We start from the raw sequence: 12,886 nt of genomic DNA on the forward strand, positions 1-12,886 counted from the left end.
TAATATAACGTAATATAATATAATTATTATATTATATTATATTATATTATATTATATTATATTATATTATATTATATTATATTATATTATATTATATTATATTATATTATATTATATTATATTATATATAATGTATAATAATATAGAATATTTATAATATACTTAATATTTATTTAGTATTATAATATATATACTATATACTATATACTATATACTATATACTATATACTATAATAAGTGTGTAATGCTAATAATATATAGTCATTCTAATATAATAATATTGGATATTACATATATATATATATATATATATGGTAATAATATATCTATAATAATAATATATAAAATGTCTTATATAAATAATCTAAATATATATCCTTTCTACAGCCCAACCTACAGCCCTTGTACCCCAAAATATCAGAGGAAAAGCTCAGGACCAGCAGGAGCTGAGGCTCCCACAGCCCTTGTACCCCAAAGTATCAGAGTTTGAAAAGCTCAGGGTCAGCAGGAGCTGAGGCTCCCACAGCCCTTGTACCCCAAAATGTCAGAGGAAAAGCTCAGGACCAGCAGGAGCTGAGGCTCCCACTGCCCTTGTACCCCAAAATGTCAGAGTTTGAAAAGCTCAGGACCAGCAGGAGCTGAAGCCCCACAGCCCTTGTACCCCAAAATGTCAGAGGCAAAGCTCAGGACCAGCAGGAGCTGAGGCTCCCACAGCCCTTGTACCCCAAAATGTCAGAGGAAAAGCTCAGGGTGAGCAGGAGCTGAGGCTCCCACAGCCCTTGTACCCCAAAATGTCAGAGTTTGAAAAGCTCAGGAGCAGCAGGAGCTGAAGCCCCACTGCCCTGCCGTGTCCCAGCCCAGCTCTGAGCGCTCAGAGCTCCCGCCCAGGGCCCTGAGCAGCACTTGCCTGGGGAAGAAGTGCTCTCTGACGTGGATCTCTTCCTGGAAGGGCTGCAGCTTGTGCTCTCCGACTGCCTCTGAGAGGGCTTCTCCTGGCTTGGCAACGTGCCTGCAAGGCAGAGCAGAAAAAGGCACAAAAACCAACATTTCAGGCTAAAGGCTCCAATTCAGGTCACTCTGAACACCTGTGTGCTCCCAGAATGCAGGGGAAGGGTGGAGAGAAAATCCAGGCAGGGATTGCACACAGGAAAGAGGCACAGGTAAAGAAATCAGGGAATATTAACCACCAGAATGAGCTTGTAAGGGAGGAAAGAAAAGGGAAAAGGGAAAAGGGAAGAGGGAAGAGGGAAGAGGGAAGAGGGAAGAGGGAAGAGGGAAGAGGGAAGAGGGAAGAGGGAAGAGGGAAGAGGGAAGAGGGAAGAGGGAAGAGGGAAGAGGGAAGAGGGAAGAGGGAAGAGGGAAGAGGGAAGAGGGAAGGGAAGGGAAGGGAAGGGAAGGGAAGGGAAGGGAAGGGAAGGGAAGGAAAGGAAAGGAAAGGAAAGGAAAGGAAAGGAAAGGAAAGGAAAGGAAAGGAAAGGAAAGGAAAGGAAAGGAAAGGAAAGGAAAGGAAAGGAAAGGAAAGGAAAGGAAAGGAAAGGAAAGGAAAGGAAAGGAAAGGAAAGGAAAGGAAAGGGAAGTTTAGGGAAGGGAAGGGAAGTTTAGGAAAGTTTAGGGAAGGGAAGTTTAGGGAAGGGAAGGGAAGGAAAAAGGAAAAAGGAAAAGAAAATCCCCCACATATTCCTACTCTCAACTCCTTGATTTTCAGAATGTTTGGAGTTTCCAGTTTGTGCTCCCTGGGGTTTATTCACAGAATCATGGAGTGGTTTGGGCTGGGAGGGACCTTAAATCTCATCCCATTCCCCCCTGCCATGGGCAGGGACACCTTCCACTGTCCCGGGCTGCTCCAAGCCCCAGCTGGTACTGAGCACCTGAACCAGGCATCACCTGAGCTTCCTGGGCTTCATTTCCCTCTGTCCTTTCCATCACAATTATTACCACTGCTGTTATTATTATTATATATAATTTTATTTCAATTGTTCAAGAGTTCTTAACCCATGAGTTTCACTTTATTCTGACCCTCTGCCCACCCACCCCTCTGGGTTCAGGGAGCTGCTGTAGCAGGTCTGTCATTCCAGGGGGACTTTTCCTCCTGAAGAACTCCAAGATGCATTGAATTTTCAAAATCTACATTAACCAACTACCCTGGGAGCGGGGATAGAAAATAGAAATCAAACAGCGGGAGTTAAGTGGGGAATGGACTGTAATTCATAAGAGGGGGAAAAAAAAGAGGGAGAAGGTTTTGGAGGTCGCAGGGATGGCACTGCAGGCAGGGAGGGGCACATCCCGGGGGCTGTCACAGCAGCCCGGTCCGTTCGGATCCCCCCCCGGTCCGTTCGGATCCCCCCCGGTCCGTTCGGGTCCCCCCGGTCCGTTCGGATCCCCCCCGGTCCGTTCAGATCCCCCCGGTCCGTTCGGATCCCCCCCGGTCCGTTCGGGTCCCCCCGGTCCGTTCGGGTCCCCCCGGTCCGTTCGGATCCCCCCCGGTCCGTTCGGATCCCCCCGGTCCGTTCGGATCCCCCCGGTCCGTTCGGATCCCCCCCAGTCCGTTCGGATCCCCCCTGTCCGTTCGGGTCCCCTCGGTCCGTTCCGGTCCCCCCGGTCCGTTCGGATCCCCCCCGGTCCGTTCCGGTCCCCCCTCGGCGGGACGCGGCAGAGGAGCGGCGGGGCCGCCAGGGGGCGCTGCTGCCCGCCGGTACCGCAGCCCCGGGGCGGGAACGGGAACGGCCGGGACCCCTCGGGACAGGGAAAGGGACCGGGACCGGCACAGGGACAGAGACCCCTCAGGACAGGGACCGGGACTGGGACTCCTCGGGACCGGCACAGGGACCGGGACCCCTCGGGACAGGGATCGGGAACCCTTGGGAAAGGGACCGGCACAGGGACCCCTCGGTCAGGGACCGGCACAGGGACCGGGACTCTTTGGGACAGGGACTGACACACGGTGTGGGACTGCCCGGGTCACCCAGGAGCGCACGGCCGTGCCCGGTAACCCCGGTAACCCCACGGGAACGGCACCCGCACCTCAGCCAGACCGGGACAGCCAGAGCAGGACCAGCCTCGCACCCGGCCCGGTGTTTGCAGAGGGAACGGAAGCGGCACCGACTGCTCAGCGGCGGCCAGCCCGGCACACGGCTGATCCCCGTCCCTCCTCCTCCTGCACTGGGGCTGATCCCCTTCCCTCCTGCTTCCTGCACTGGAGCTGATCCTGCTCCCTCCTGCACTGGGGCTGATCCCTTCCCCTCCTGCACTGGGGCTGATCCCTTCTCCTCCTGCACTGGGGCTGATCCCTTTTCCTCCTGCACTGGGGCTGATCCCTTTTCCTCCTGCACTGGGGCTGATCCCCTTTCCCCCTGCACTGGAGCTGATCCCCTTCCCTCCCCCTCCTGCACTGGGGCTGATCCCTTCCCTCCTCCTCCTGCACTGGGGCTGATCCCCTTCTCCTCCTGCACTGGGGCTGATCCTGTTTTCCTCCTGCACTGGAGCTGATCCCCTTCCCTCCTGCACTGGGGCTGATCCCTTCTCCTCCTGCACTGGGGCTGATCCCTTTTCCCCTGCACTGGGGCTGATCCCTCTTCCTCCTGCACTGGGGCTGATCCCTTTTCCTCCTGCACTGGGGCTGATCCCTTTTCCTCCTGCACTGGAGCTGATCCCCTTCCCTCCTGCACTGGGGCTGATCCCTTCTCCTCCTGCACTGGGGCTGATCCCTTTTCCTCCTGCACTGGGGCTGATCCCTTTTCCTCCTGCACTGGGGCTGATCCCTTCTCCTCCTGCACTGGGGCTGATCCCTTTTCCTCCTGCACTGGAGCTGATCCCCTTCCCTCCTGCACTGGGGCTGATCCCTTTTCCTCCTGCACTGGGGCTGATCCCCTTTTCCTCCCTTCCTCCTGGACTGCCAGGACTGCAAGCAGAACCCACGGAGCCCCAGGAGCTGTAAGCAGCACCAAGGCTGGCCTAAGATACAGCATCACTTGTCCAAAACAGCTCTGATGGAAAGCTGCAGGAGGTCAGGAACCACCCAGGATGAAGAGGCAGCAGAGTCCTACAAAACTCCCCTGGATTAACCCCAGAGCCTCGTGAGCTGCCCCAAGGTCACACAACAGCCTCAGGTGGGAACTTCCACCTGTGCTTCACCTCCCTGGAAACTCCAACCTCCTTGGGAGTCCTGTCTGCACCAAGAGCCAGCACAACCCTCTCCTAGCACAGCTCACACGTGGGCAAACCCCTGCAAATATCTGCCAATATGGTCAAAAGAATCTGTTCAAGCAGTTAGGCCAGGTTTCTGTTCAAAATGTGCAGGTGAGGTAGTTCTGCATGGTTTTCCACATGGAATACTCTGAAATAAAGCACCACAAACATTCCCTGTGGATTCCAAAGATCCATTCTGGATGAGTTCCCTGATGCTGATCCCTGACTGCTTATTCCAAGTCTCTGATCCAGCACCACCACGCACCTAAACTGCATCTGCTTTTATAAATAAATAATCTTTGATGCACCAAAGGTTTTCCCTCCATCTGTGCCCTTTCTTTAATCTTTAATCCATGGTCATGGATTCAGAATCACCATTTGGCACTGTGGCTAAAACCAAAACACCTCAAACACAACATGCAAGCTGACATGGATCTAAAACCCCCAAATCTGACATTTCTCTTTTTACCAGATATGGTTTAAGTTTTCCAAGTGGTGTGGGGCTCCTTGGGGATGAGCTGGACCCCAATCCTCACAAAATATCCAGTTTTTAGGTGGGAATGCACTGCCTGGAAGTGACACCCAGTCTGAGGAATCACTCCAACTTCCTGGGGCAGGGAGCAGGCAGAGGCTTCACAAAAATCATCTCTGCTCTCCCCCCTCCCTTGGGTTATTCCTCACACACACCCAGGTCAGATCATTCACTTCAAAGGAAAACATCTCTCAATTCCCAGAGCTGCACAATTCACTCCTCAGAGCCAAATTTAACCCTCTGAGTGACCCAGCACCTGGAACTTCTCTTTCAATCACTGCAGGAGAAGCAATCTCATGTTCTGCTGCCTTCTCCACACTCCACTCACCACCCCAAGTAATTTCAGCACCAGCACAAAGAAATATGAATTAGTCAAAGATCCAGTTGTGCTTAAAACAAAGAAGGAAAACATAAAAACATAAAGCCCCCCCAAATCAAGAGAAAATCCCTGTCCACACACAGGTGTGCAGAGCAGAGGAGGTGGCAGGAGGCATCAGAGCAGGAGAACCCCATGGGAAGGAGCAAGATGAGAGCCAGGAATGTGAGGAGGGATTTTTCACTCCTGCCAGCTGGTTCTTGCTCTGTGAAATGTTAGTCACAAGTGGCTTTGGAAAATGATTTCAACTTCAAGGGAGAATGTAGGCAAGAAGGGGAAGGAGAAGCAGCTCAGGCTTCCTTCACAGCCTGGGAGCAGGCAGGAGCACAAGCTGCACTTGCCCTTTGCAGGTTATCTTTTCTTTTCCTTAATATTATGCAAATGACAAGCTCCTGTTCCTGCTCCTCCTGTTCCAGTTTTGCTCGAGGCTGTCAGATGCATTTCCCAACTATGAATAAATCCAAAATTTCTAGGTTTGGTCTCAGGCATCCCCAGCACCACCCCCCAGCTGTTCTGAGGTGTTGCAAGAGGCCTCAAGGCAAGGATTGAAAGCTCTGTTGTAGCAGAGATTGTCAAATTACCAAAATGGAGTTACAAAAGGAATAGGAAACATTTTCTTAAATGGAAACATTACTCACAACAGTAGCAACAACAGGTGGTGTGAACCAAACCAACCAAACTTCAAAAATGGCTTTGAAAGTATCAAAAATCGTGAAAATTTCCCTCATTTCTCTGGAAAATTAAAATTGTATGGAAAAAGCAAAGACCTTTGCAGAGAAAGCAAAGCCTCAGCCTGTAAGGAAGCAAGAGGAGTCTGTTGGGAGGTGGGACAGACTGCCATGGGTGGCTCTGGGGGAGATCCCAGGTCAGTCTGGGCTGACACTGCAGGAACAGAGCTCCTGGTGAGGGCAGAATGATCCTGCAGAGGCAAAACCTCACCTGCCCCTGCTCCAGCTGTGTTTGGTACAACAGATCCCAGAAAAAATCATGGAACAGAGCTCCTGGTGAGGGCAGGAGCCCAGAATGATCCTGCAGAGGCAAAACCTCACCTGCCTCTGCTCCAGCCGTGTTTGGTACAACAGAACCCAGAAAAAATCATGGAACAGAGCTCCTGGTGAGGGCAGGGGCAAAACCTCACCTGCTCCTGCTCCAGTCATGTTTGGTACAACAAAACTCATGGACCAGAGCTCCTGGTGAAGGCTGGACCCCAGAATGATCCTGCAGAAGCAAAACTTCACCTGCCCCTGCTCCAGCTGTGCTTGGTACAACAGAACCCAGAAAAATCATGGACCAGAGCTCCTGGTGAGGGTAAGGGCAGGGCTGGAGCCCAGAATGATCCTGCAGAGGCAAAACCTCACCTGCCCCTGCTCCAGCTGTGCTTGGCACAACAGAACCCAGAAAAAATCATGGAACAGAGCTCTTGGTGAGGGCAGGGGCAAAACCTCACCTGCCCCTGCTCCAGTCATGTTTGGTACAACAAAATTCATGGAACAGAGCTCCTGGTGAGGGCAGGGGCAGGGCTGGAGCCCAGAATGATCCTGCAGAGCCAAAAGCTCACCTGCCCCTGCTCCAGCTGTGTTTGCCACAACAGAACCCAGAAAAACTCATGGAACAGAGCTCTTGGTGAGGGCAGGAGCCCAGAATGATCCTGCAGAGCCAAAACCTCACCTGCCCCTGCTCCAGCTGTGTTTGGTACAACAGATCCCAGAAAAAATCATGGAACAGAGCTCCTGGTGAGGGCAGAATGATCCTGCAGAGGCAAAACCTCACCTGCCCCTGCTCCAGCTGTGTTTGGTACAACAGAACCCAGAAAAAATCATGGAACAGAGCTCCTGGTGAGGGCAGAATGATCCTGCAGAGGCAAAACCTCACCTGCCCCTGCTCCAGCTGTGTTTGGTACAACAGATCCCAGAAAAAATCATGGAACAGAGCTCCTGGTGAAGGCAGGGGCAAAACCTCACCTGCCCCTGTTCCAGTCATGTTTGGTACAACAAAACTCATGGACCAGAGCTCCTGGTGAGGGCAGGAGCCCAGAATGATTCTGCAGAGCCAAAACCTCACCTGCCCCTGCTCCAGCCGAGTTTGCCACAACAGAACCCAGCAAAACTGATGCAAAGGCCTTGCTCCCTTACCTGCCAGGGGCTGCAGGGCCTTCTCCAGGGAGGCAGGCACGGGCTCCTTGCGGAGGGGCCGGCTCAGCGCCGCCTCCTGCCCGCCGAAGAGGCCGGGGCTCTCAGGTAACTTTTTCCGTCCGTTGGTGCTGGCAGAGTTGCTGACTCTGCAGCTGCCTATTGCACTTGTGAAAAGGTTTGTGTGTTCATCGCTGCTGGCTGCCTCTGAGCTGGGAGTGAACCCCCCCAGGGACAGGGCTGGGGAGTTTTCAGAGCAGTCTATCTGCAGAGGTGTCTGTAATCCCAGCGCCAAGGAATTGTTCTCCGAAGGTTCTCTCCTGACCCACTGCTCGTCTCTGCTCAGCAAACCCTTGGAAGGTGAGAGGTGAGGACAAGCCATGTGGCATCTGTGTTTCTCTTTGTGTTTGTACCTATCTCCAACAGCCTCCTTGCCAAACCTGTAGCGCTTCAAAGACTCCAGAACCGTTCTGGAGGAGCTGTTGGCCGTGATGGTGTCCATGGAAACCTGGGGCTGCTCGGAGGAGGAGCGGTGCTCCCGGTGCTTGTGGCGGTGCCTGTGCTTGTGTTCCAGCATCCAGCCGTAGGCCATCTCGGGGGGGACGCTGGGGTACGTGCTCATGGACAGCAGAGGAGTCCTGCTGGTGGTGAGGAAAGCTTCCTGGCGCAAGAGTTTATGCTTCTTCTTGTGGTATTTGGTGGGGTTGAGGAGCAGGTGGCCCGTATGCATGTAGGAAGGGGGGGGCAGGGGGGTGGTGAAAGAAGGAGAGGGTGGAGGAGGGTAAAGAGTTGGAGGGTACCTTCCATAATAACCTAATCCTATGGGAGCAGCTGCCAGGGGAGAAGGGGAGTAAGGCATGCCATAGGAGGGGTAGAACCCGGTGCTGGACAGGGGGAAGCTGAGGCTATGCATGAAAGGCATTTCTGCCATAGCTTCCCGCATTTTTGGAGGCCTGCCTCTCTTTTTCTTTAAATCAGGTTTTCTAATGTAGTGCAAAGGATCTAAAGGAAAAGTAGGGTGGGTGTAGAAACTATTGAAATTTATCCTAAAAATGGTAGGCAGCAAATCTCGGGGTATAAAATGGTGACTTCTGTGGGTTATTCTAATTTCACTTAATCGACTTATTAACTCCTCTAACTCGGCGAGGAAATCAGGGTCCTGCCTCCCTCGCAGCTGAGGGTACTTCTTTTTCCTTTTTCTCTTCTGCCTCTTCATCTTGTCGTAGCTGAGGTAATCGTGGCCGCGGCGCTTGCACTTGTGCTTGTGCTTCTCCTTCAGGTTGCCGAGCACGGCGGAGCTCTCGGCGGGCATGAGGGACACGTGGTCGAACGAGTGCCTTTTCTTCTTCTGCCCGCAGAACTTCTCGGCGCGGTCCGAGGTGCTGTTGTTGTCCGTGCCGATGCCGCTGTCGCTGGGGATGGTCTCGTCGCTGTGCGACTCGCTCACGGGGGACGGCGTGGCCTCTTTGAGCGACGTCAGCTCGCTCAGGTGGGACGGGGAGTTGGGCAGCAGCGTGGGTGGGGACAGCCTCCTCCTCCCCTTGGCGGCTTTCTTCATGGCCAGCGTCTGCACCACGCTGCCCTGCCGGGAGTGGAGGTGCAGGTAGGGCACCGAGCTGGGCTCGATGAAGCCGGCGTCGCTGCCGACGGGGCTCTGCCCGCCGCTGACGGCCGAGGACTGCGAGCAAACCGGGGACGGGAGGATCTCGGGCGGGTTCGCCGCCGAGGGCAGCAGGTGGGGAAGGACCTGTCCTAGGGACGTACCGGGAGCTTGCTGGGCAGACTTCTCCAGAACCGTCAGGCTGGCGGCGCTGCTGGCTAAGATGCCGTTCAGGACGGCTTTAGGTTTCCTCCCTCTCCTTTTTCCTATGTAAATCGTTCCTTTCTTGCTGACGTTGATTTGCTGGCCGAGTTTTGAACCGAACGTGGCGGCAAGAGTGGACACGGTGTTGTGGAGCTTGGATTGCATCTTCCCTTTGGTATTTGGTTCCACTGTACTGGACAGAATCTGATTCAGGAGTTTCTTTCGCTTCAGAGTTTTCATTTTATTTATTTTTCGAATAATTGTTTTCATTAACTGTCCGTTATTTCTCTTGGCAACTTTTCTGTCTGAGTCTACTTCCAAATCACTCATGCTACAAATACTGGGGCTCTGGACTTCCTCTGGCCCTCGGAGCTGGTCCTTCCTCTCAAAGAACTCCCCGGGCCGATGCTGTTCACTTTCAGGCCCCATCTTGCTCGAGTTCTCTGTTCCAACAAAAGGTGCCACAGACAGAATAGGTGGTTTCATTTTTATTGATGACCTGATCTGCCTTTTAGGTCTCCCTCTCTTTTTAGGAAAAGCCTGTCCTGATAAGCTTTGTTTTAGGGAGGGAATTTCAACTTCAGGCTGCAAAATCGGAGGTTCTTGCTCTTCTTTTGACTGCACCGAGAAGACTTTTGATGCTGGGATCTTAAGAGTTCTTTTGGGGGGACCTTCGAGTTCTGGCATTTCCTTGGATTTAGGTCTTCCTCTCTTGGGTTTGTATATGTCAGGTAAGAAGTCATCTGACATACACAGGCTAGAAGGTTGTTTGTGAGAGCTGTAGAATTTGGGAGTTTGTTTGTCAGCCTCAGCCAGCAGCGCCAGAGACTGTCCACTCGCTTCGTTCAGCTTTGGCAACTGATGTTTGACAAACTCGTGCTCCACGAATGAGGATGATCCGATGTTTTTCAGGAATTTGGCCTGCTCCAAATTACTGCTGGATAGTGCACTGTATGAAATGTTTTTAAAAAGCTCTGACCTTTCTAGTTCCAGACCCTTCGGAGGTCGGCACGCGCTCCTCGACACCACTTTAGTCCATCGTGGCTTCCTCCCTTTCCTTTTCTTTAAAGGTTTGGATTGCTGAGTGCTGCTCAGGTTTTTTGCTCCTTGGCAGGATTTCTCAGATGCAGCTATTGCACCGATCTTGAGGTACTGCTTGCTCCCAAACAAGCTGGTAAAACTAACTACTGAAGGGGTGACAGTAGCGTGGATGCTTGTCTCAGCTGCCAAAATGGGCTTTTTCCCTGTGGGAGGACTTGTTCTTGAAGTTTCCATGTAAGATGCTTTTGAATCACTTAAGTCTTTCTCAGCACCTTTAAAATCAGTGCTGAGGGTGTGGTTCAATGTCCTGTTCAGACTCAGCAGGGAGCTGTCCGAGGAGAAGGGCGTTTTGCCCACGGGATCTGAAATGCCTTCCAAGAGCTCTGCCGTGGAACTTAAGTGCAATGAGTTGGAGGCCAGCTGGGAGGAGGCTGTGGAGAGGCTCCTGCTCAGGGTGGGGACAGACACAGTGGGGGAAGGAGATGGGAGATTCCCCTCTCCCACTGCACTGAACGGGGACTTGGCTGTCGACACCTCCGAGGCACCTCCTGTCCTGAAGTCTGGTGAAGTGCAATAAACTGGAGGCTGCTTTTCGTGCTTTGATGTTTCATAAATCCCTTTCTCACTGGATGAGTAGGCATCCTGTGGCACACACATTCCTTCATTGAACATCTCTTTGCCTACATCAGCAATTTCTTTCCGAATTGAAAACTTGTCCAAGATGCTTTCTTTGCTCTGTCTCATAATGTGCTTCTCAAAGGTTTTGCTGGTTGTGTTTTCCTTCAGTAAATCTGCAGGCTCGTGGCTTTCAAGGCTACTGAGGTTTGAATTGCAAGGAAGCTTAAAGGGCTCTGAGGAGGGCACGAGGGAGTCTGCTTTCAGAGTTCCAGAGTCCTTGGTAGCCAAACCAGCTGGGCTGCCAATCCCTGCTGGCTTCTTCCCACACTCCTTGCTAACCAATCCCACGGGACTGCTAATTCCTGGCACCTTCCTGCCAGGCTCCTTGCTGACCAGTCCCATGGGGCTGCCAATCCCTGGTGTCTTCCTTCCAGAGTCTTTGTTAACCAGAGCTGTGCCGTTCCCAGTCCCTGGCATCTTCCTTCCAGAATCCTTGTTAAGCAGACCTGGAGGATTATTTATTCCCAACAACTTCTTGCCAGCATCCTTGTTAACCAATCCTGCTGGAGTGCTGATCCCCACTGCTGGCTTCTTGAGAGGCTCCTTGCTAGGCAGTGCACTTGGAGTGCTGATCCCTGCAAGTTTCCTCCCCACATCTTTGCTGATCAACCCAACTGCAGAGCTGCTCACCGGCTGCTTCTTTCCTGAATCCTTGTGGACTAACCCCGTTGGAGTGCTGATCCCTGGAGGCCTCTTCCCAGAGTCTTTGTTAACCAATCCAATTAAGGGGCTGATTGCTTGGGGCTTCTTCCCAGAGTCTTTGTTCACCAGGATGGCAGCACTGCCAATCCCTAATGGCTTCTTCCCTGAGTCCTTGTTCACCAATCCCACAGCGAGCCCAGAGCCTGGCAGCTTCTTCACCAAATCTTTGTTAACCAACCCACTTGCACTTATAGCTCCTGGCAGCTTCTTCCCAGAGTCTTTCACCAAACCAGATGTAGATCCATTTCCACTTCCAGGCTTCTTCTGCTTGGTTTTGGAAGACTTGGAAGGAGGACAAGTTGCAATAAGTTGAGCCAATTTTTCTGTGACAGTTGTTGCTCCGTTAATTTCTGTTCTATCCTTTAAATCAGAATTATGGCTACTGATAAGGGTTGGAGGAGATGACTTTAGATAATCTGTCATTTCAGAATGCAATGGGGAAACTTTCTTAGATAAAGGGGTTGTTTCTACTTCGATACCTTCTTCCAGGTGTAACTCAACTGGTGCAACTTCTCCAGCTTTCTTGTAAGACTTGGAAGGGTCCTAAGAGTTAATAAACAAAAAAAAAAGTCTTTAGGAACAGGGTACAAAGTATCACTTGGAGTAACACAGTATCTTTTTATGTTTTGGTGATTAACACTTGCTCTGGTAACAGGGTTACTGTATAAACAGAGGCTGAATGAGCCTGTGAATTTTAAACCAAACAATAGTAATATCAGCAATTTAAATAATGGCATAATAAAATCAACACATTCAGCAAATAATAGTGATATTCATATTTAAAATGTTTGAATGGTGGACATGCTGATGTTAACAAAACCCAAACTCCCTCCCTGGAAATACAAACCATTTAATCTATCCCCCAATTATTACAAATATCCTCCAAAACCGCTGTTGATGTTTATTAATAAAAACTCACTAACAACAAAGTGCTGAGCTATTTATAGTGTGAGAGCACTTGAAGAGCTCACATGGTGCTGAGCAGTGCCCTGGAAGGGCTGGCACTGTCACTCTGTCCTGCTGGCAGCTCAGCCCTGTCCCCTGCACCAACAGCTCCTCCCAGCACAGCCCTGACAGTCAGGAAAAGAAGCAAAATAAAATAAATCAAATGATTCTGTTTGCATGGAGGGGAGGAGTGTGAAAATGCACACACATGGAATAACTGGAACTCACACTTATTTCCAGCTCACACCTAAGCAAACTTGAAATTTCTTCTGTAAAGGTTAAAATCAAAACTGCAACACATCATAAATCCTCCTGAGAGCATCTCAATAAATTCCTCTTTCATTTTGGAAGGACATTCTTCACACACAGTGCACACTGGGGATGGAAGGCTCTGAGCCCTGATGAGAGAATTCTGCCCATGGTTCTGATGTCCCCAGCCTCAGAAGGACATGGAAATGCTGGAGCAAGCCCAGAGGAAGCCATGAAGTTGATGA

At 51.3% G+C, this 12,886-nt stretch overlaps 1 protein-coding gene across 1 annotated transcript in view; it reads right to left on the bottom strand.

The window, feature by feature from the left end:
• ASH1L (ASH1 like histone lysine methyltransferase) overlaps positions 1-12,886 on the bottom strand; it is a 78,934-nt gene that overhangs the window by 41,234 nt on the left and 24,814 nt on the right. The window contains 2 exon segments of the mRNA XM_084223012.1: positions 908-1,009; positions 7,226-11,990. Of these exon segments, the coding sequence (XP_084079138.1) occupies positions 908-1,009; positions 7,226-11,990 (4,867 nt within the window).

The sequence above is a fragment of the Fringilla coelebs genome, assembly GCF_963513975.1.
Source record: "Fringilla coelebs genome assembly, chromosome: 29".
Taxonomy (NCBI): domain Eukaryota; kingdom Metazoa; phylum Chordata; class Aves; order Passeriformes; family Fringillidae; genus Fringilla; species Fringilla coelebs.